This window comes from Saccostrea echinata, unplaced genomic scaffold, assembly GCF_033153115.1.
Source record: "Saccostrea echinata isolate AGI-Se365-2 ecotype Australia unplaced genomic scaffold, CSIRO_AGI_Sech_v1 ptg000046l, whole genome shotgun sequence".
Taxonomy (NCBI): domain Eukaryota; kingdom Metazoa; phylum Mollusca; class Bivalvia; order Ostreida; family Ostreidae; genus Saccostrea; species Saccostrea echinata.
The window spans coordinates 11,036,795-11,059,407 of record NW_026889795.1 but is presented as its reverse complement, the minus strand read 5'-3'; the positions used below and the strand labels follow the sequence as shown (position 1 = coordinate 11,059,407).

General features: G+C 33.3%; 1 protein-coding gene across 1 annotated transcript; it reads left to right on the top strand.

Annotated features, from left to right (window-relative positions):
- Window positions 1-1,101: 1,101 nt before the first annotated feature.
- On the top strand, window positions 1,102-6,316 carry LOC133202033 (uncharacterized). The gene is made up of 3 exons (XM_061337807.1): window positions 1,102-1,275; window positions 1,388-1,928; window positions 5,934-6,316. Exons 1-3 carry the CDS (start codon window positions 1,102-1,104, stop codon window positions 6,314-6,316), a joined length of 1,098 nt encoding a protein of 365 aa, XP_061193791.1.
- The last annotated feature ends 16,297 nt before the right edge of the window (window positions 6,317-22,613 follow it).

Genomic DNA, 22,613 nt, shown 5'->3' with positions numbered 1-22,613 from the left:
TTCACGATATAAAATGGTTTGGGATAGTTTACTTTATAAACTGTGAAATGTATAATGTCTAGAACTATATATTACATTTCAATTTCATGTAGATACGTTTAACTATCAAAATGTCTTTTTAATTTATAATGTCAGAGATTTTCTAATGCTGCTCTTTTTTTATATTATGATTAGATTTCCATTTCACCAACCAAAGTCTCCACACAATGTAAAGAATCAGCACCACGTATAAGGTACCATTGTGTTTTTCAGGAAGGGGGTTCACATAATTCTATTTTAGTATTTAGTATCACGCATCAGGTACAATTTCGTTCTTGAGGAGGGGGGTCACATAATTCTGTAAGGATTTAGTACCACGTATAATGTACAAGTGTGTTCTTGGTGGTGGTGGTGGTGGTGAGGGGGGGGGGGGGACTATACATTCTTGTTCTAGTGGGCACAGAACTCTGTAAAATTTAAGCACTTGCATGTTAAGTATTTGTTACAAATATGATTTCTTGTACTTGTGGGTACAGATTCCTAATAATTTGTACACTGGGGCTAAAGTATTTTATAAATATGATCTAGTGTACAGTGTAAAAAAGATTTTGTTATTGATGAATTTTATAAATCATATTGATCCAGTTTCAGACTATTTTGATTATGTTGCAAATCTTGCATTTTCACGAGTATCTTACTTGTGGTATTGTACCTTCATGATAAATATGTTTTATATTCTTTCATATCACAATATACTTTAATATTTATATGTAATCATTCTGAAATAACTGTATATGCCCCCTGAGGGCTTTGATTGGTAAATAATCATCTTATTATTATTATATATGTAATTAAGTAGATAGGACTGAGGTTTAAATATTCAAAATTTGAAAAGAGAGGCATTTATGTATCAGAAAGATACATTTTATTAAGTGTAAAGAGAAACAAATTACTGATCTAAATACATTATACAGAAGAAATAGAGACTTGTTATTGATGTAGATAATTCTAGTACAATGTTGTAATTTACAGAGAAATCTCCCTGACTGAGGAATTCAACACTGGATTCTGTTATGGAGTTAAACCACAGGATGAAGATGAAATAAATGTCTGCTCTAAATGATGTCTAGATTTGTGTTACAGAAATCTGTCAGAGTGACAGGTGTTAGTCGTGGTGGTCACATTTCCCGTGTATCGTCAGACCGGTTCTGGATCAGTTATTATAACAATCTCATCTTGACAAACACAGCAGGGGATAAACTACATCATCTGACAGATATAAGTAGTATATGGGGAGTACACACTGTGAACAATGACGGTGATTTAATTTATATAGACAGTGACTATAACATCAACAAACTGTCTACAGATAACAAGATAAAGACTAAATTAATAAAGTACAACACAGCACCATGGGTACAAGTGTGTCTACAGCTCCCCCTCCAATGGAGACCTGCTGGTCGGGATGTATAACACTGATACAAATATAGAAGCCAAGGTAGTGCGGTATAACTCCACAGGAGAACACATCCAGACCATACAGTACAACAACAACACAGGTCAGAGATTGTACAGATCACCTAGCTACATCACAGAGAACAGCAATGGAGATGTTATTGTGTCTGACTGGTCCCGTGGTGTAGTGGTGACAGATGGTCGTGGTAAACATCGTTTCTCCTACAGAAGACCTCCATCAGGATCAGAACTATTTCCAAGTGGAATCTGTACAGACGCACTGTCACACATCCTGGTGTGTGATTATAACACCCACACAGTTCAGATATTAGACCAAAATGGTAAATTTCTGTCACAGATACAGACTTTAGAGCACGGGATAGACGAATCATGCTGCCTTAGTTATGATAATTACACACATCTACTGTGGGTAGGCTCAGAAAACAACAGCACAGTAAACATATACCGTGTGATATACGAGGATTCTCTAACAGGTAAGTCACACATTACTTTATTTGTTATGTGTTGTATATAAAAAAAAATCATGTGTGTACATACTAATAACCACCGTTAAAGATTATACCCGGGAGTCAGTTACAATGACTATAGTCATTCTATTATGTGTAATTATATTACAATTACATTTTGTTGTAATCATAAATATAGTCTGATAATTAATTTCATGTTAATAATCTAAAATGAATGTGAAAGAATAATATAGTATAAGATGTGATAGAAAGAATAAAATAACTATGGTTACATTAAGAGTGTGTATATATTCAGTTGCTTATGACAAGCGTGTAGAATGAAGAATCCATAATATTGGGCCTGGGTTGGAGGAGGGGTTAGAGTGTTCTAGTCACCAGCACTAGTTATTTATAACTCTTCATCAGATTTCTCCATTACATACACGTATAATATAAAATAAAGAAGCTTATGTTTATTGCTTGACTCCACGAGCGTCAGGCAGTATAAGGAACAATTTTTCCACGGTCCGAAACTAAGAGATCATACTAAGTGAACTAGATTTTGTGCCAGCTGATTTACATCGAAATTTGTTTCCTTTATTTTAACAAAAAAAAAAAATAGCTTGCAGAAGAAAGAATGATTCATATGACAGAAGCAAAAAATTGATTTCAATTTTTTTGTTTGCATGCACCTGTATATTCTTTGTGATACCATACACGTTCGTGTCCCTGTAACAGTTTTTCTGCGTTTCTAAACTATTGGATTAGTCTATTTGTCTTCTACGGAAGGGGTGCCACAATCATTTCGAGGCAAATGTCCCGAATAAATTACCTTTGCGCCTTTTTCGTGGATTCTTCTATTGAAAGGGTATGATAATTTCCATGAAATTAAATAGTTTGTTTTTAAAAACCTCATTCTTAGGGTTCAGATTGTTATCTACAAATTTTCTCTCTTTTTTTCAATAACACCATAACATAGCAAAGGATGTATCTATATGAGTAAAATTCTCGAATGGAACGTGACAAAATATATAATCAATCGATCATTCAATTTTGTTTTCAGACATATATTTCTGATTTTTTTCCCCCACATGAATAAGGGAAATTTTGTGCAGTTTTACTTCATAATGATAATTTTTTTGTCAACATTTGGCTAACTGGTTTTGACATATTTTGCCCTGCATCTAACATTGTGGAAATTTCACCATGCTCGCATATACATATATGTCCTTACTTCTTAAACAGGCCCTCAGTACGCGGGAGGGGGGTGTTTTTTTTTTTTTTTTTTTTTTTTTTTTTTTTTTTTTTTTTGGTTTTGTTTGTTTGTTTGTTTTTTTTTTTTTTTTTTTTTTTTGCGATTAGTCTTTTCAATATATATATAGCATGTATAGTTTTACTATGTAAATTGTCATTTTGAAGCTGCTTTCCTCTAACCCCTCCACTTTCTGTTGTTGTACGGTTGAAGGCAAATTTCAGCATATAAAAAAATGTTCCGAGTGAAAGTGAAAAATGAACGAAAAAATATTCCAGATCTTTCTGCCACGTTCAGGACTCTTTGTACTACTATTCGTAGAGACTGTTCCGGTATTGTTTGCCAACGGATTTGGCTACAACAACAACAACAGGAGTCGGCAATTTTGTCAATAAATTGAAAATAAATGATAAACGGGCATAAATCCTACCAGTGAGCTTCGCGAGAGTAGCGAGCGAAGCGACAGGATGGCAACGAGTTTTCTCGATTTTCTCTAATTCGCTATCCAACCAACATCAAACACCAGATATCAACTCCGTAGTGTCCATTAATCAATTCCTGACATTTTACCATTCAACTGTTATAGCCAGTATTTTAGTGTTAATATGTGTTTGTAAATATTTAAGTATAATATTAATTAATATAATTCATTTCAGGTTTAAACTAGTTATTATAAATAAAATTATTGTGATACTAGAATGATTTGTGCTTTTGTTATTAATAAGTTTTATAAGAATTACATTTATTTAGAGAGTATGCTATTTATATCTACAGACGACCTGGGACTGTATGACCTTAGTATTTAAATTTTAGGGTTCATTGCACCGCAGGTAGTTCGATTAGCTTACCTGGTTTGGCGGGTTTTCACTTTCCCGGTGGCACAAGTTCGTGCTACATGTATAATTGCCAGGGCAGGGTCAGTTTCACATTTAGTTTTCCTATGTATTAAAATCTACTTGGATCAAAGGTAATTATTTTTTTATTTTAATTTAATGTAGGTTTAATTTTTTTTAAAAGTATTTGTTTAGGTAATATTTTCATTTTCATTATTTAGGAGTTCGAGAGCTAGAGTAATGTATTGTGTGCACACTGAGTTAATTGATTAACTGTACTCAGATAAATTTAGTATCTTTTCAGTAATTCTTATTTATTAAAGTTTTAAATAGTAATATATAATACGAGAAAGTCAATTTTCGTGTTTCTGAACAAATTTTAACCATATCGGAAAAATTAAAATAGACCCTACGTTTTATATGCAGGATATTGCCCTTATAATGCCTGAATAATATTAGAAGTACATACAGTATATAGTAAACCTTTACACCTCATGTGAGGTAAGATTGTGTGTATTTGTTTGTTTTGTCTTTATGTATGTCATGTCTATGTTCTGCATGTTTCATGTTGTGGACGTACTATTTTTTTTTATGTGTGTTTTATTTGGATTTTCGTTTCGTTTCATTTCATTTCTTTGGAAATCATATATCATTGATTAATTTTTTTTATCATAGATTATCTGTAATTATTATTTATTTTCTCAATTAAGAAGTTAACTGACTTTAATAGATAATTGTAAACAGCAGCAAGTAAATTGTAAAGTAATTCTTGGCTAAAGTGTGCGGTATAAATTTCATTTTATTTTGTTACTAATTTGACCATTTTATCCACAGGGTTATTCATGTACAATTTAATGAATAAAATATCCTAAACTCCAAAAGGACTCATTCCTCTATACCGGATACCCGGTCACACAACTACCCTACACTATCATTTTAATCGCACTTTTTCACATCTAGTTTATAACCAGCGGCCATTGACAATTCTGCGTGACATCACCTACACCGCTTTCAAAGGTAATCTTTACTTTTCAACTAAAGATGAACTTTAAAATTTTATCTGTTAATTGTCAGGGTTTAGGGGATATCAACAAACGCCGAGATGTTTTTAACTTTTTAAAAGGACTAAATTATAAAATATACTGTTTACAAGACACATATTTTACACTTAACTCTGAGAGTGATGTTCAAAATTTATGGGGTTTTGATTGTTATTTTAGCTCATTCTCCTCAAATTCAAGGGGTGTAGCCATTGTCGTAAATAATAAGTTTGATATACAAATTTTAAAACAAAAAGGGGATGCTGATGGAAACTATCTCTTTTTAGAATTTAAAACTGATGAAAAAAATTACTTCTTTGTAATATTTATGGCCCCAATAATGATAATCCAGCCTTCTATGAAGACATACAAAATTGTATGATGATTTTAATTGTGAAAGTGTCATTATGTGTGGTGACTTCAACCTTGTTTTGAACCCAGACATTGATTATTATAATTACAAACATATAAATAATCCAAATGCAAGGCAGAAGATTCTTGATTTTATGGAAGATGGTGGTTATATTGATATCTTCAGACAGTTCCATCCAGACATTCAATGATATACATGGAGGGAAAAAAAATCCACTAAAACAAAGCAGGCTTGATTTCTTTCTGATCTCTGAAAATCTATTGCCAAGTGCAATAGGATGTACAATTGAAACAAGTTATAGGTCTGATCATTCCATGATTAGTTTATCTTTATCTTTTAATGATTTTAAGAAAGGTGAAGGTCTTTGGAAATTTAATAATTCCCTTCTGAGTGATGAGAATTTTCTTTATACTACAAATGAAGTAATTGAGAATGTTAAAAAACAGTATGCTGTACCTGTATATTTAATGGAAAACTTGCAACAAGTTAACGATGAAGAATTAACTTTTACAATAAATGACCAATTGTTTTTAGAAACCCTTCTCATGGAAATAAGAGGAAAATGTATTTCCTACGCTTCATACAAAAAGAAACTAACAAAACTAAAAGAAGAAAAACTTGTAGAAGAAATAAAACACCTTGAAGAAACAATACGTACTACTGCTGACAATGTTGAAACTTTAGAAGAAAAAAATAAGGAATTAGAAGATATAAGAAGACAAAAGATGAGGGGTGTTTTAATAAGATCTAGGGCAAGATGGGTAGAAGAAGGGGAAAAACCATCACATTACTTTTGCAACTTAGAGAACAGAAATTTTACAAGCAAGATCATTCCAAAAGTAGAAACAGAAAATGGTAACATTATTTATAAGCAGGCCGAAATACTGAATGAAGCCAAAAAATATTATGAAAACTGATATAGAGATATAGATAATTCTATAAATGACATCAATCTTGATGACGAATATTGTTATATATGAAATCAAACAAATCGCCAGGATCAGATGGGTTTACATCAGAGTTTTTTTTAAGGTATTTTGGAAATCCGTTGGTATTTTTGTTGTAAGGTCCATTAACTATGCTTATGAAAACAATACTTTAAGTATCACGCAAAGACATGGTATTATTACTTGTATACCGAAAGGTGATAAACCCAGACAACTTGTAAAAAATTGGAGACCTATCTATTTACTAAATACTGATTATAAAATCGCATCCGGCTCAATTGCTAATAGAATGAAAAAATACCTTGATAAAATTGTTCATCGAGATCAAACTGGTTTCAAACAAGGAAGAAATATTTCTGAAAATATAAGACTGATATATGATATCATGCAATTTACAGAGGAAGAACATATACCAGGACTTTTACTCCTGGTAGATTTTGAAAAAGCTTCTGATTCCTTGTCTTGGTCTTTTATACAGAAATCCCTCAATTTTTTTTTATTTTAGTAATTCCATTAGAAAATGGGTTGAGATTTTTTGCACAAATATTACAGCTGCTGTTAATCAAGGAGGAAATCTATCACAGTCTTTTAACTTACACAGAGGCTGCCGTCAAGGAGACCCTTTGTCTCCATATTTAATCCTCATTTGTGCAGAAATCCTTGCAATCAGCATAAGAAACAATAAAGATATAAAAGGGATTCAGTTTATGAATACTGAAAAAAAAATTAACTATGTTGGCAGATGATACTTCTCTGATATTAGATGAAAGTGAAAAATCACTTCAATCTAGTCTCACTACTCTTAAAAAATTTGCAGACATGTCAGTTCTGCATATAAATTATAGTAAAGGTAGCAATGATACTCTGTGTACAGATAATATGTTAGAGTGGGAAAAGAAACTTTTAAATTATTAGGCATTGAATTTGATACAAATCTTCAAAATATATTTATGCTTAATTATGCATCTAAAATTGGTGGTATAAAAAAAATCAATACAACACTGGAATAAGAGAAATTTAACTCCTCTTGGTCGTTTGACAGTTTTAAAAACCCTTTTACTGCCGACCTTAAATCATATTTTTGCATCTCTCCCAAATCCCTCTGAAATACAAATAAAAGAATACATTTGTAATGGGTAGTAATAATTCAAGACTGAAAAGGAAAATTTGTATAATGAATTATAAGGAAGGGGGCTTCAAGATGATCAGTGTAAGAGGGTTCATTATGTCTTTAAAACTAGTATGGATGAAAAAATTGTTACTACAGGACAATGGGTTGGATTCTTTTTTAGATGTTGACATTAAAAAAGTTGTATACTGTGGGCAAGAGTATGTTGTCGAGAAAAAGAATGATTTAAAAAATATTTTGGAGGGATGTGTTGCAAGCATGGTTAAGCTTTTATGACAAATCCTTACAAAATGACACACTTCTTTCTTTAGAACCATTATTTCTAAACAAAAATTTAATTATTAATAAAAAGTCATTTTTTCTATAGGAGATGGTTTTCATGTAATATTTCATGTATTAGTGATATACTTTATGAAGATGGGTCATTTATGAGTTTGAATGACCTGCATGCAAAATATGGGATAAAAACACATTTTGTTGAATATAATGGCATTAAAGCAGCAATATTAGAGCTATAGCAGCTGAGAAAGATAAACAGAGATCCTAATAATTTATTAAAGGTAACTTATCCATATATTCCAGTGAATGTTAATTCTCTGCTGAATGCTAAAAAATCGCATGGTTTTTAATGATTTTTAATCAGACAAATAAGTGAACCTTTGGGTAAAACCTCTTAGAATAGAGTCTTTGACTTGAGCAGTAGTAAATGGGAGAAATTTTTTTTTACTCCCATTCAAATTCTCTCTCAAATCTCTCTCTCTCTCTCTCTCTTACCCATCATAACCGACTTGTGAGGAATTGGACGCCTGGAATATAATGTGGGGAAAGTGTTTTCCTAATATGTTTTTATTTCAATAATGGACAATTATTATAGAAAATACCTCTTTTGTTGCTTTCTCTCCTTTCTTATCTTAAAAATAACCTATCTGTCGTTTCAGTATGTATTCGAAAATTATGGGGAATGTTTTTTATCATTCATTTTTATGGGGAACGTCATCAGAACTCCTCTGGATTTACTATTAAATTAAAACAATATCACTCTTAATTTTTACGTGTATTTTTCTCTACACCTTCCGCTAATTCATGGTTACAATTCAATATACACATAAAACATTTCGATTTATCGCCATTTAATAGCCTATAATATTGAATGTACACTGCATACATGTCAACCTCATTGAGTCATTCTCTCGACCTTCGATATGACGTCACAGCATATGCACATCGTTACGTCGAACATCGAGCCCGATTCAACGTATTGATAATTGATTTTGTTCTTTGATATTTATATTTTTAAACGTTATCATGGTTATCCATTAAAAACATGTTTGCACCTAGATATTATTTTAGTTACGCAATGTTGCTTTAAGTTTTTTTGAAGAACGTAATTCCCTTAATGACTAATAAGACTGAAATATTACCAGAAAAAAAATCTGTGATTTCAATTTTGTACTATGTAATTATGCTTTAATCAAATTTTTTCCCATCGCAATTATAAAATGCAAAAATATTGATTTTTTTCTCTTTAATAATTACATTGAAATAGCAAATTACAATTTTACAGTGAAAAAAAAATTACAGTTTATATTGCATCAACTATAACTCCCGATCGGCTTTAGGTGCCCCATTTTGACTTACCGGTAATTGTTTTTAAACTAGGTTTTATTAAATTTAGAGGGCACAAGCATATAGTATCTATGTTTACTATAGTAATCTATATATCTATATATCGGCAAAATTATTGTGCCCCCCCCCCCCCTTTCCGGTTCCTACGGCCATGAAATGACATGCTTGTTTTCAGTCCACGCGTGGGATTTTCACTTTTCATAAAACATGTTGATTGGCTATCAGAGAGTTAAAATGCTCGTGCATTAACGAAACAGGCTTCGTTTCAAGTACAATTTATTAACCCAAACCAAAATATTGGTACAAGGGGTATATTAACACCATGTTTATCTTTTATGCATACTGGACATAAATTCCCAAATTACACAATTCTTTAATATTCTGTGTACTAAGTAATTGTACTAAGTTGAAGACGCTTGGTCTTCGGGAGTAGAAGCTTTCTTATGGAATTTTGTCTTAATGTACTATAATGTGGACATTTTAAAACGAATTCTATGTCCCCTTATTCACAAAGATGGTATATTCTATCATTTCTCGAAATTCTGTTATATCTTCCTTGTTCAATCATTAACTTATGTGCAGAGAGTCTTAATCTTATTAGTACTCTATATTTTAAATGTATCAGTTTACATAAATAAGATGGGGGGGGGGGGGGTAAAATTATCACCAAGGTGTTGGTAAATGAGACATTTTGGTGATTTACATAAAGGACGAGGGCGCTATTGATTGGCATTCGGCAGGAATCTGTGCGCACTTGAAAAGCGAAAATTTCATTGATCTGTCACATGAAATTTTAGCCTTCTTTTGATATATCGGGTTCTTGTGAAATAGGAAAGAGAAATATTTTTTTTCCGATATTGTATTTTGATTTGCTATAAAAGAACTTGAAAATTAGCTAGATTAGTCATTTGGAACAAAATGTTACATTTTAAAACACGTTTTTCTAAAAATTTACTATCTCTTGGTCATCTCTCCATGATTTTGAAACGTTATTTGTGTGCATTTTAACATTTTAATTCAAAGAAACTAACAAACATTTGTATTAAAAAAAAAAAAAAAAAAAAAAAAAAAAATGGAGATAAGACCCAGAGAAGATAAAAAAAATTTAAGAAAAATTCGAGAAAAATTCTAATGTGTAAATGCGGTGCTTCATTGTCGTTTTAAATACCAAATAATATGTGTAACGCTGATACATAATGTAGCTCAGTAGTATGCATTATCCGTCCAGTGCAATGAAAAAGAAATATTTTTGGTTCGATCCTCGCTTGGAGCGTTAATATTTTTTTTGGTACAAACAATCAATTCTTTAGTCAGTTTAATTTTATGTAATGATTTATTTTAAAATAAATTCTGGCTCTGTTGTACCGAAAGCGAAAGCAATTCTTCCAACCTACTGATACTTTAACATACACATGTACTTGTAATTGCATCTAAATATACCCTATATGTAGGTGTTCATTATTTATATGAAGCGTTACTAAGTTATACATGTATATGTAGTAATTATTAAGATAAGCGGACTGATGTATTAAATCTGACAAAGCATTTCAAACTCAATCTAACATTTTCCCATGTGCGTAACTTTGTAAACTATGTCCAGCTGTGGTCAGCCGACCAAATCGTAGACATTTTAAATGTACCAGCAAGATCACACGCCAAACACGCCCATCTTCTTTGACATAGTGTTTTGATATATTCATAACACTTTCTCTGATATACAGTATCAATGGTGTTACTCTTATACAATTACTATCATCCAATAGAATCAATAGGAGAATTTTTCGGGAGGTGGGGGTGGGGGAGGGTTTATACTCACATTCAAAGAATCCAGCTCAACTCCAGCTTCTTAATACATAAGATAATGCGCAAACAAAAAAAATCAGTAATTCGTTCGCAAAGGGGGGGGGGGGGGTGTCTTCTCATGGACAACTCGCCTTTCCTGCATATTACATGCATCTTACCAAGTTACGATATGCTTCGTGATTTAATGGGATGGTGGGGGGGGGGGGGGTTGTATTTCGTTTTTTTTTTTTTTTTTGAGGGTGGAAAGAAATTAATTTTGAAAGAATAACGGGTAGAGTTAGTTAATCAATGCATGTAATGCAAATACATATGTATATATTTGTTTAACTACAACAAACGAGAAATAATCAATATTTGTTTGATTATCGGTATCGTTCACAGTGGGGATATTTTACTAATTCATTTTCTGTAGGTAATCACACTTACATCGCGCATGAGGACCTTGCATGGATAACATAGACATTATTGTTGTTAATTTTAAATCCTTAAAATCGCTCCCTTTATAAATCTAGCTATATCTTAAAAGTCTTAACATTTCGTAAGTTTCGCCGTGTGGTCCCAAATTTTTCATTAAGCACCGCTTGATGAGATGTTGGACCGGCCGATTAGATATTGGACCGCTTTGACGTTTTTTAACGTCAACATCATATGGGTTAACCAAGTAGTAGATGCCTGATAGTTTCAGCATTGACCCGATATCATTATTGTCGCAAACGTGGAAGGGAGCAAAAATCATCATAATATAAAGTAAACGATTCTCGGTTTGCCATCGGCCTAACGGCCTCAGGCAAACAGTTTAGGCCTTGTCATAGGTCCAACAAATTGCATGTTGCCCAGTTAAACCCAGTCAATAAATGTACATGTATAATCATGACTGCACATCACGTTTAATTTTTCGTTCGAACTCAAAAGTATCTAAACGGTAAATTAATTTAAAAAATAACAGCAAACAAACAAAAACCCAGAACTATGATACGCTGCATTTCATTTCCGGAATTTTGCAGGGAATTCCCGACATTTTTGAATTTCATTTCCGACAATTTTTATTTTCATTTCCGAGATTTATTTTTTTTTTCATTTCCGGAATTTTTGCTGGGTACCTCTCCGGCAATTTAATGTTAAACAAGTAGGTGGAAAAGGAATTTTAAAAGAATCTATTTCAAATCACATTTTCAAAATATGTCTTATAATTTCCATCCAAACATATTTGATTTCAAACTTAAGGACATACGCAACGTACCTTACCTACTGATAATTTTTCAAGATATTCTTAATTTAAGATTATAGTGCCATCAGATGTTCGTAGACAAAAAACAGCATGCATTACCAGGGGTTTTGAAAATATATCAATATGATGAAAATTCTTGTATAATTCAAAGAAAAATACACAAAAATTACTAAACACATATTCTAGATGTTTTATTTATCCAAACTTGTTATAGAAGAAGTGTACAACAGCATATATAGACCTACAAATGTAGCACACAATTCCTTTAAGTATTGGAACTCTTCAATTCCAGGGAGAAAGACAATAAAGTTCAAACTACGTTGTGTATGTCCTTAAAACAAGATTTTTTTAGGGGCACACCTGCCTAGGGTCGAAATTCGTAAAAAAAAATACAAAAAATGCGAAAACCGATTTCTATCATAGTGGTTTATATCTATGATTTTGGTCAAAATAGTCAGAAAGATAGACTGCAGACTCTCAGCATGAACATTTTTAGTGTCCTGGTTCGAATCCACCTGTTGGCATACTTTTATTTTTTTCAAATTTTCACCTGTATAAACACGAATTTAATTTCTTTTTTATACGGGCTTTTGCATTTTACTTCTATTTTCTTCATTTAAATATATGTTTGCTGTTGATATAAAAGACATTTATGGAAATGAAGATCATAAATTCTCTTTAGCTAAACGCAATCAACCGGAACTATACCCTAATGTAAGCACACTTTGTTCGAGGACACGAATCATTCACTTTGTGTTACTCGATACTGCAGGTGTCAAGAAAAAAAATCATGCCGAGCAAAAATTGCTGCGTTTGTCTTTCAAGAACATCTCTAGGTAATAGTACTGTTGTGCCAGTGGGAGAGATACTGCGCTATGCAGAGTAGATGCAGTTCATTCCTCGGGAAAATTATGTGCATTGGCGACATTTTATGCCAAAAATGCAGGAGGAAGGTTTACAGATTAGAAAAGAATGTGGTAAGGTCAGTTAAGGTTTTATGTCCCGTTGCCATTACCCAGGCATCAAGAAAGGACCCTCATACAAAGGATGTATCTGTAAATACCGAGGTAGGGTCATATGAACACGCAGTTGACTACAACTAAAGCGATACATGAGAAACAAGAAACTACACGCTTGTGGCCTAAAGTCATGCAGCGACCAGAACGGATATCTACGAATTTTTTGAATGACCCTCGTATTATCTAACAAGTCAACATAATTTTTTGACAAGTCGACATAATATATTACAAGTCGACATCAGTATCTGACAAGTCGACATAACATCTAACAAGTCGACTTGTCAGATAATTATGTCGACTTGTCAGAATATTATGTTGACAGATATTTTGATGACAAGTAAATATCAGTTAGTGGCTTTAACATACTTTAATAACAAGATACCGAGTTCCTGGTCCTGATGATTATTATCTGACAAGTCGACAATAATTATTCAACAAGTTGACATAAATATCTGACAAGTAGTGGCAGAAATATGTCACCATAATATCATGTTCATACAGCATGATTTTCTTAAGATTATTTTTAACTTGAATCTGTGCAATCATTTTATTTAATGGCCCATCAGTAATGTGTATCTGTATACTATGGAATTCATGGTGGAAATGCTTTGCAAATCGTATGCTATCTAAATTATTAGTAATAATGAAGAGAATTTTTCATACTTTGTTTTTAGATCATTCAACAACCAGCAACGTTCAAATTCCTATTTCGGTGTTTTGGACGCATACACTATATATCTCGAATTTTCGCAGTTTGCACCATACTCCCTGAAACAGCTAATATCTTTTAGCATCAGCTTAAAAAAATCTTCAGTACGCAGACCCGCAGAGAGCCCAAACATAAGGGGATATACAATCCTATATTTTTATGAGGAGGGGGTAACAAATATTTGCACATATAAACAAGGGGTTCTATTGAGGGAATGGGTTAGCTCGAATCTTCACCCTTTATCCGCCTGTTTATCTATATTACAAATTGTCACCTCCTCGAAAACCATTTTCAACCTCGGCTGCGCCTAGGTTGACAATCGTTTTCTTGGGGTGAAAATTTTAGATGTGATATATTTAACTACTTGCATTATTTAAACATGTATACTACAATACCATATACACGTCTTCTGGTTGGTTTAGTACACTTTCAGAGCAAAAAAAAAAAGGCACAGCAAATAAGAAAATACATGTACCTTACAAGTTGCGTTAAGGATACAATAAGAGGTGTTCACTATATACAGGCCCGTAGCAACGGTTTCAAAAGTGTGTGTGGGGGGGGGGGCAACTTCCCAAAAAATCAGACAAGCAAAAAAAAAAGGTAATTTACTGTCCAAATCCTGGAAATTGTCAGTGGAAATTTTAATATAGCAAAATAATATACTGAGAAAAGAGTGAGGCGGGGGGGGGGGCGGAAAAAGTTGTGCAATTTGATATAATGTAGTGCAAAAAAATAATTATTAATATTCTTGCAAATGACCGCAACATTTTCATCTTCAATTTTCTGAGCCTCAATTCTTTTTTTATTCTCCTTGTGGCACTGAAAGTACCTGTAATATTTCCCGTTTAAACAATTTTTACTAATTTACAGATCAGACCTGGCGCGTCACTAGAGTTACCTAACAACAAAGCTTTATGATAAATGTAATGAATTCAACTTTTCAATCGTCAACTTCTTTTACTTATGTAGCAATGATACCCTTATCACCTGCATATGGAATTTATGTTTCTCAGTTGATTCGATACGCAAGAGTATGCTCTACGTATGAACAATATCTAAAACGAGGCAAGCTATTAACAAACACGTTCAAGAAACAAGGGGCCCCTTCCCTATGTGTATCTTTTCATTTCCGCCCGCTTCCGATGCCAGTGATATCACTCTTTTGTCCATGATTGTTTGGCTTTTGGTTTTAAAAAAAAATTTAGTCTTTATCCTGAACATTACGATAAGTTAAGCAGTCAGTATAGTTCTAGAAAATTACATTTTCATTCTTCAACGAGAACGATTGACCTACTTTGCTTACATTTTTCATATAAGTATAGATATAACGTGCCTGCGTTCAATACCCTAGCTGGTAGGATCTTAAATTTCATTGCTGTACACTTTGAAGGGGTATTTAATTTTCTAGCTCTGCACACATATTAAACAAGAAGTCTGTGAGGCGATGCTCATTAGTAATCTGATGTGAATATACGCTCTCATGTGAACTGCAAAGAGTAATTGTTGAGAAAACTGCGACGGAAATTTGATACAGACAGACGCACGAATAAACAAGAACATGACATCAGATTCGTACAAAAATGAATCCCAACATATGACATGCCTAAAGAAAGAATGTGCTAAAATTTTAAGCATATGCGGTGAGTAGTTGCTGAGAAAACTGCGACAAAAATTTGTTACCGACAGATAGACAAAAAGACAGACATACAGACACACAAGGGTAAAACAGTATACCCCTCCTTCTCATTCGGAGCGGGGGTATAACTTGTATGTGTGTATAAATCATCGTACTGACTTGGAAAAACAACATTACAGTCAAACTTTGCTATCTCGACCTCCATGGGACCAAGAAAAAAACCTCGAGACATCGGAGGATTCGAGATATTAGGGTTAAAATGCATAGAAAAAAGAATTGGGGACTCTCATCTCACCTCGACATATCCATGGTATTAGAGATATCAATGTTCGAGATACCTATTACTTTAACTGTATAATTGTTTATTAATTGATTCAATGATTGAATAAATAAATACAAACTTGTTAAGCTAACATGCAACCTTTCTTGTTTACAATTGCTGAAGATAAAATAAAAATAATTATATAGTTGTATTAATTTGGAATTTCTGACTCTGTATTTTTAATACAATTGAAAAAAATATATCAGGCACGTTGCATCGATTTTGAAACCTGGGGGGAGGGGGGTGGGGGTAATTTTTTTTTCCAAATTCCAAATTTTATTTCTTGTGAAGGAATGTTACTGTACATATTGTCGTTCTGTTCGTATTGTCGTCAGCGACAATATGTACCTACCCCCATTACACATATTGTCGTCCATCGGTACATCTTGTCGCCGGCGACAATTCCTTATTTTCCTTCTGCATAATGTACGATAAATTAAACGTAGGGTCAAGCATCGGCACATACTGTCGTCGGCGACAATATGTACTTTGAACATTTGCACATTTTGTCGCCGATAAATTATTTCGTTCAATTATTATTGCTGTTTTTGATTTAGCCACCTGAGGAGTACAATATTCACTGAACCCGAAGGGCGAGATGAATATTGTACATCTAAGGTGGCTAAATCATCGCATTGATCTCAAAAACAGCAATAATTGTTTTAATATATAATTCAATGATGAAATGATATAAAATCTTTAAGCAGTTCATGCCATCTTACTTGTTACAAGCCAATTGCAATGAGAGAAGCAGAATTAAATAAATGTTACCGGTCGTATTAAATTGGATTTTTTGAAATCAACTTTAGTTGCAATGATAATAAAAGAAATAATGTCAGGCTCTTTGATAGGATCGATTTTGGCGGGGGAAGGGGGGGGGGACAATAGGGGCATTATCAGGGAAAATCTTTGATTAGCCCCCACGAAAATAGAATTCTATTTACTTCAAATTTTATTTGGGGTTTGGTGGGGTTAGGGGTGGGGTATTAAGAACCATTAGTTGGGGACCAGCCTTTCAATGAACGTTTTTATTCTAATTAAATTAAAAGTAAAAATTTACGTTCACAAAAAAGTGTTGGGGGGGGGGGGTCCCTTCCACCCCAAAACCATTCTCACCCCAAATTATATATTCCCTAATGATATGTTCACCTGAGTGGAAGTCGGTAGCACGTGACATAGCTTTTCAAAACTATTGGTATCAATTTCCCGATCTACATGTATATTTTGACCAATGTAGAGAAAATAAATCCTTATATTCACCTGGAAGGTCAAATGCATGTTAATATAACGTAGCATTTTTTTCTACATTGTTGAATCTCAGCCAATCAGGGAGATAGGAATTATTCAATCGTGTAATAATAGCGAATATTTACTGGGGCCGTGAAGAGATTGACAAGAAGACACACACAAACACGCACGGAGGGAGACAGACGGACAGACAGACAGACAGACAGTAGAATTACTCGCAAAAAAGAAAAGAGAAAATTTTGTGGTAAAAATTTTTGTCAAGGATCGGTGTACACGACTATGATTTACAAAGATTTCAGAATTCCTGAATATTCTCTTTTGTCAGTTGTCATTATATATAGTTTTTGAGTTCAGTAGTAATATGTATCTAGATAGTATTTTTTGCTATTCTTATACATGTGCCAATATAATTATGGTGGTGGTCGGGGGGGGGGGGGTCCAAATTTTGGCTCAACTGAGCTGGATGCTCAAGTGACTTTTTAAATCACTCTTTGTGGAAAATAATCAAGAAAAGCCAAAGATATGGTAGGGTCATTAAAATCTTTTCAAGAACCACAAGACATGGTTAGAGCGTCTGCTCTAGAGTCGCGAAGTAAGGAGTTGATCCTTACGTCGCGGGTTCGAATCCCACTGTGGGACGTGGAGACCGGTCCTTCGGATGAGACCGTATAAACCGAGGTCCCGTGTTGCAGTAGGTGCTGGCACGAAAAAGATCCCTCACTGCTCAATGGCCGTAAGTGCCGAGTATAGGACAAAATTTGCAGCTCTCCACCGGCAAGTGGTGGCGTCTCCATATGAGTGAAAACTTCTCGAGAGGGACGTTAAACAACAAACAAAACAAAAAAAACCACAAGACCAAAAAAAAAGCTGATACTTGTGTGGAAGCTTCCTTACTTGGTGTAGATTTTAAAAGAACAGCAAAGCCATAAGGAACCGTACTAAAGAGGAAAAATCCAATGGTAGAGACTAGAAATATTCATTTTTTTTTTATCAAATCACGCCCGCTGTATATTGGGTTGGGTCACAAAAGGCGATCAGAAATTTACATCCGAATACATGTACACTGTATATTGGGGGGGGGGGGGGGATCTTAATGTAGAACAACAGACCAAAAGTTTCTCAGTAAGCCTTGTGGTCCATGACCCTTTTGATTAAAAGTCTTCTCAATAAACCTGCCTCCATAGAAGCTACATGTATGTGATATTGATTAAATCTTCAAAAGCATTGGATATCAGTGTAATTTTAAAAAGTTAAATTAATAGTAGGATGCAATTTAGATAGATATTTCAGATATTTCAAATTAAAGAGATATGTACATGTATGTACAACCTGTCTGCTACCAAGCCTTCTTAACTTTCCTCATCAGTATCATCATCTTTATCACCAGCATTATCTTAATATGTGCATTCAGGGTACGCAAATTTTGTTGTCGCCTGCAATAAGATATACCGACAGATGACAATATGTGGAGTTATGGGAGGTACATAATGTCGCCTGTGACAATATCATACTGTATCAAAAAGGGAGAGGGGAGAGCAAAAAGCCTTTCCACGAACATTTTATACTTAACCGATAGTAGACATCGTTCAGAAAAAAGTGCCCCCCCCCCCCTCCCTCTACGGGTGAAATAACTTTTCAGTTCTAATTTTATCAATTAGGAAGTTCTCAATTTATTTTTTAGTACAATGTAGACAAAATTCATTAATTGCAACAATGTAGCCCTCTCCGATATTTTTTTTAAATCAGATGAAAAATATTAGAGAGGGCTACATTATTGCAGCTAAAAATTCTTATTATATGATTGAATAATTCCCATCTCTCTGATTGGCCGAGATCCAACAATGTTAGAAAAATACTACGTTATATTGACCTGCACGTGACCTTCCAGGTCAATATAAGGAATTATTTCCAGGTCAATATAAGGAATTATTTATTCTCAATTGGACCAAAAATAGATAATCATATAGTAAAACAGTTATTGCTGTTTTTGAGGTCAATACGATGATTTAGACACCTTCGAAGTACAATGTTCACCTCGCCCTTCAATATTCACTTCGCCCTTCGGGCTCAGTGAATAATGTACTCCTCGGGTGTCTAAATCATCGTATTGACATCAAAAACAGCAATAAGTATAATATTTTCACCTGGAAAGTCACGTGCAGGTGAACTTAATGCTCATGTTGTATTTTTTCTATCATGTTGGATCTCAGCCAATCAGAGAGCTAGATTATTAATTCACATAATAATAGTAATGGCCTTTGCTTTCTTTCATACTATTTTTTCTTAATAATCCTTGTAATATGTTCCTTTTTTCCCAAGACAAATTTCCCACCTTTTTCTTTATTATTGATACATTTCAGCACACCAAAGTGCTTCCTGGGATCATGACAATTACAACTGTCATGGTAACATGACATTTACAATTGAAGTTAGTAGTTAAATTATATATATGGCTTGTAACCTCACACTCATAATAAATTAATCATGTCTGGCAACATGCAAGTAAAGAAATTTTGCTCAACATTTTAAAGTACTGTATATACTCCTTAAGGATACTATTTCATGAACCCTTCTCCTTCCAGACAGGCCAACTTGGATATGAATGCATAAAGTAAACAATTCAAGACAGTGACCTGTTTTATTCCATTCTTTGCATAGTCATTTCATCATGAAAGCATTTGTACATACATGACTGTATAAAGATAAGGAATTATTTCCACAGATTTAAAAATTCTTTAAATTCTCAAAATATAGATGAAATGAATGCATTACTTATTGGATGATTACCTGATAAATTGCTCTATTAACTTCTTTTAGTTAGGCCAAATAAAAAAATATGTATGGTTCCGGTTACCCGACCTTCCCTATTTTATACCCCCGACCCTAAACTTTTTTTTTGGCAATTTTCATATTTTTTCCAGAATTTCCCCCGATTTCCGTCAATGGCTCCAGTTTAAGTTTTAGTTTCAGCAATGACAGCCTCCTTGCAAAACATAGTGCAAGTGTTTAATAGTGTTAAATCCAAAGCAAGCTAGCATGTAGGTGTCCCCTACCAATATTGACTAGTATATTATCACACCACATCTAAATGCCATTTGCAAAGCAGTGATAGGTATTATTTAGAAAAAATTAAGAAAATCATTTTGTTAAAAAAAAAAAAAAAAAAATCCCTACCTACCTACCCTAATTTTTTTGGAAGTGTAACCGGAACCACACATATTTTTTTGTTTGGCCTTATCTAAAGAAATATGCACTCTGATTTAACAAAAGTACAGATTTATACACAACATAGTTAATATATACCTTTCAAACACTATTTCCAAGACTTCCCAAAACTTTCTTCATCTTTAAATCAAGAAATATTTTATTTATTTATTTTTATTTATTTATTTATTTATTTTTTTTGATTTCTCATGCTCCAATACATAAGTGTATACCAGTATGACACAAATGACAAAGACAAAAATATTGTTTGACAATCTTTTTTGTATATTGCTGCATTGTACTTTACACAGGTACAGTCCTTTTTCTTGCGATTTTAAGTATAATCATAAGCATTTAAAATCCAAACAATAAAAAGTTGTTTTGCTGTGTTACACAAGATGTGATGGCTGCAACATTGCCCTTGCTCTACATGTATACATAATGGAGGAATTGTCATACAGAGAACACAGTTATATCAAAAGTCATGCATGAACATGCACTTAATATAAATTATGAGGCAAGAAAATCCATTTCCAGATCTGTGGTGTTGTTGACAACTTGACATAATATTCAAAACTCTTCCTACTTCTTTTCTTTATGATCAATGTCTTCATTTTTTCTTCCTAAATATTGATTTTAATTTTTCAATGGTAGTGCTTTGGGTGTTGCTATGTGAAGAGATCGATATATCGGAAATAGGCAGTCCTCTTTTTTCCCCTGTCGTTTGATGTTTTTATATCTGAAAAGAAAGCATCTGTCATGAGCATTTAAAGCAATGTAGGAAATATCAACAAAAAATACAACTAGTTGCCAATTTTTGTAATTGCACACCCTCATCCCCTGAGATGTAAAATGCATTTGGCAGTATTCTAAGTTTGTCAAATGGCACAGAGTATTTGTGAAATACCAACTACAAAATCATGAACTTGGAAGGCATTCAAATGATAAGCATATTAAAAACTTAAATATTAGAAATCTCACAGAATGAAAAGACAAGAAAGATGTCCATAGGACATGAAAGCCCAGCCGAGGGTATATTAGTAATGCAACATGAAAAGAGCTATATAAATCCTCCCCCCCCCCTTAAATGTCATATTTTTAACATTTCTTGAAATGTCCTGAATTGTATATATTGTATGAACTAGATGTGTCGAATGCCACAAATGACTCTGCAGGCAGTTAAATAAGTTTCAAATGCCAAATTCAGTTTTAAATTTGTTTGCACAAAAGATTTTTTTTCTAAGTTCAGGGGACATAACTAAATTCAAACTTGACATGTATTTTCTGGTAAAAAAATTTCATCCTTATACATACATCCCTAGAAAAGTTAGAGAGCAGAAACTGAAAATTTCTTAATTTTTTCTAAATTCAAGAGAGATAACTCTATCAAAAATCATTGGACCATGACCAAATTTGAACTTGACCTGTATTTTTTGGTAAAAATACCTGCACATGCAATTTCAACCTTAAACATACATCCCTACAAAAGTAAGAGAGTGGAAACTGAACATTTCTTATTTTTTTCTAAGTTCAAGACAAACAACTCTGTCAAAAATCATCGGACCATAACCAAATTCGACCTTGACCTGCACTTTCAAATGACATATCCATATGTCAAACTTGAGTTGAATGTGTCCAACTGTTGCAGAGATAATGAACGGAAAGTGAATAATGATGGAATGACAGAACAGAGTAACACTATATTCCCCTGGCCATTTTATGGCGGGGGCAGAAAAATCTGAATTAACAAAAAATATCAATGTTTCCAAGCAGGTCATTGGCAATTTTTTGGCAATTGGCAAGGTCAAAGTAAAAAATGGTTGATGCAGTTCAATAGCTTACTTCATTATGTATCAGCATATGAAGTTTGATAAAAAATATCTTGAAGAGTTTCTTTAAAACTGAGCTAAACACTAATTTAAGAAAAGTAAGTCAAGGTCAAAGGAAAGGTCATGATCATGAAATGTTGATGCAGTTGAATAATTCTCCTCCAAATGTATCAACAAATGAAGTTTGATAAAAAGATCCTGTCATAGTTTCTTTGAAACTGAGCTTTAAACTGTGCTAAACGCAAAGCATAATGGAAGGACAGAAGGACGGAAGACGGACATGACAAACTCTATATGTCCTGACCATATTCATGTCATAAAAATGTATTCTGATGCATTGTATTTATAGACCTATCTATAAATGTCTTTATAGTACTGATACAGGTCTCCCAAAAATGGCTAACCAGTAATCTGAAATGAAGAACTTTGCCATCTATAAATAATACAGTCAGGGTTTAACACTAAGGCACATCAGACCAACTTGGTTAAATGAATGGTATGGTTGTGTGCAATG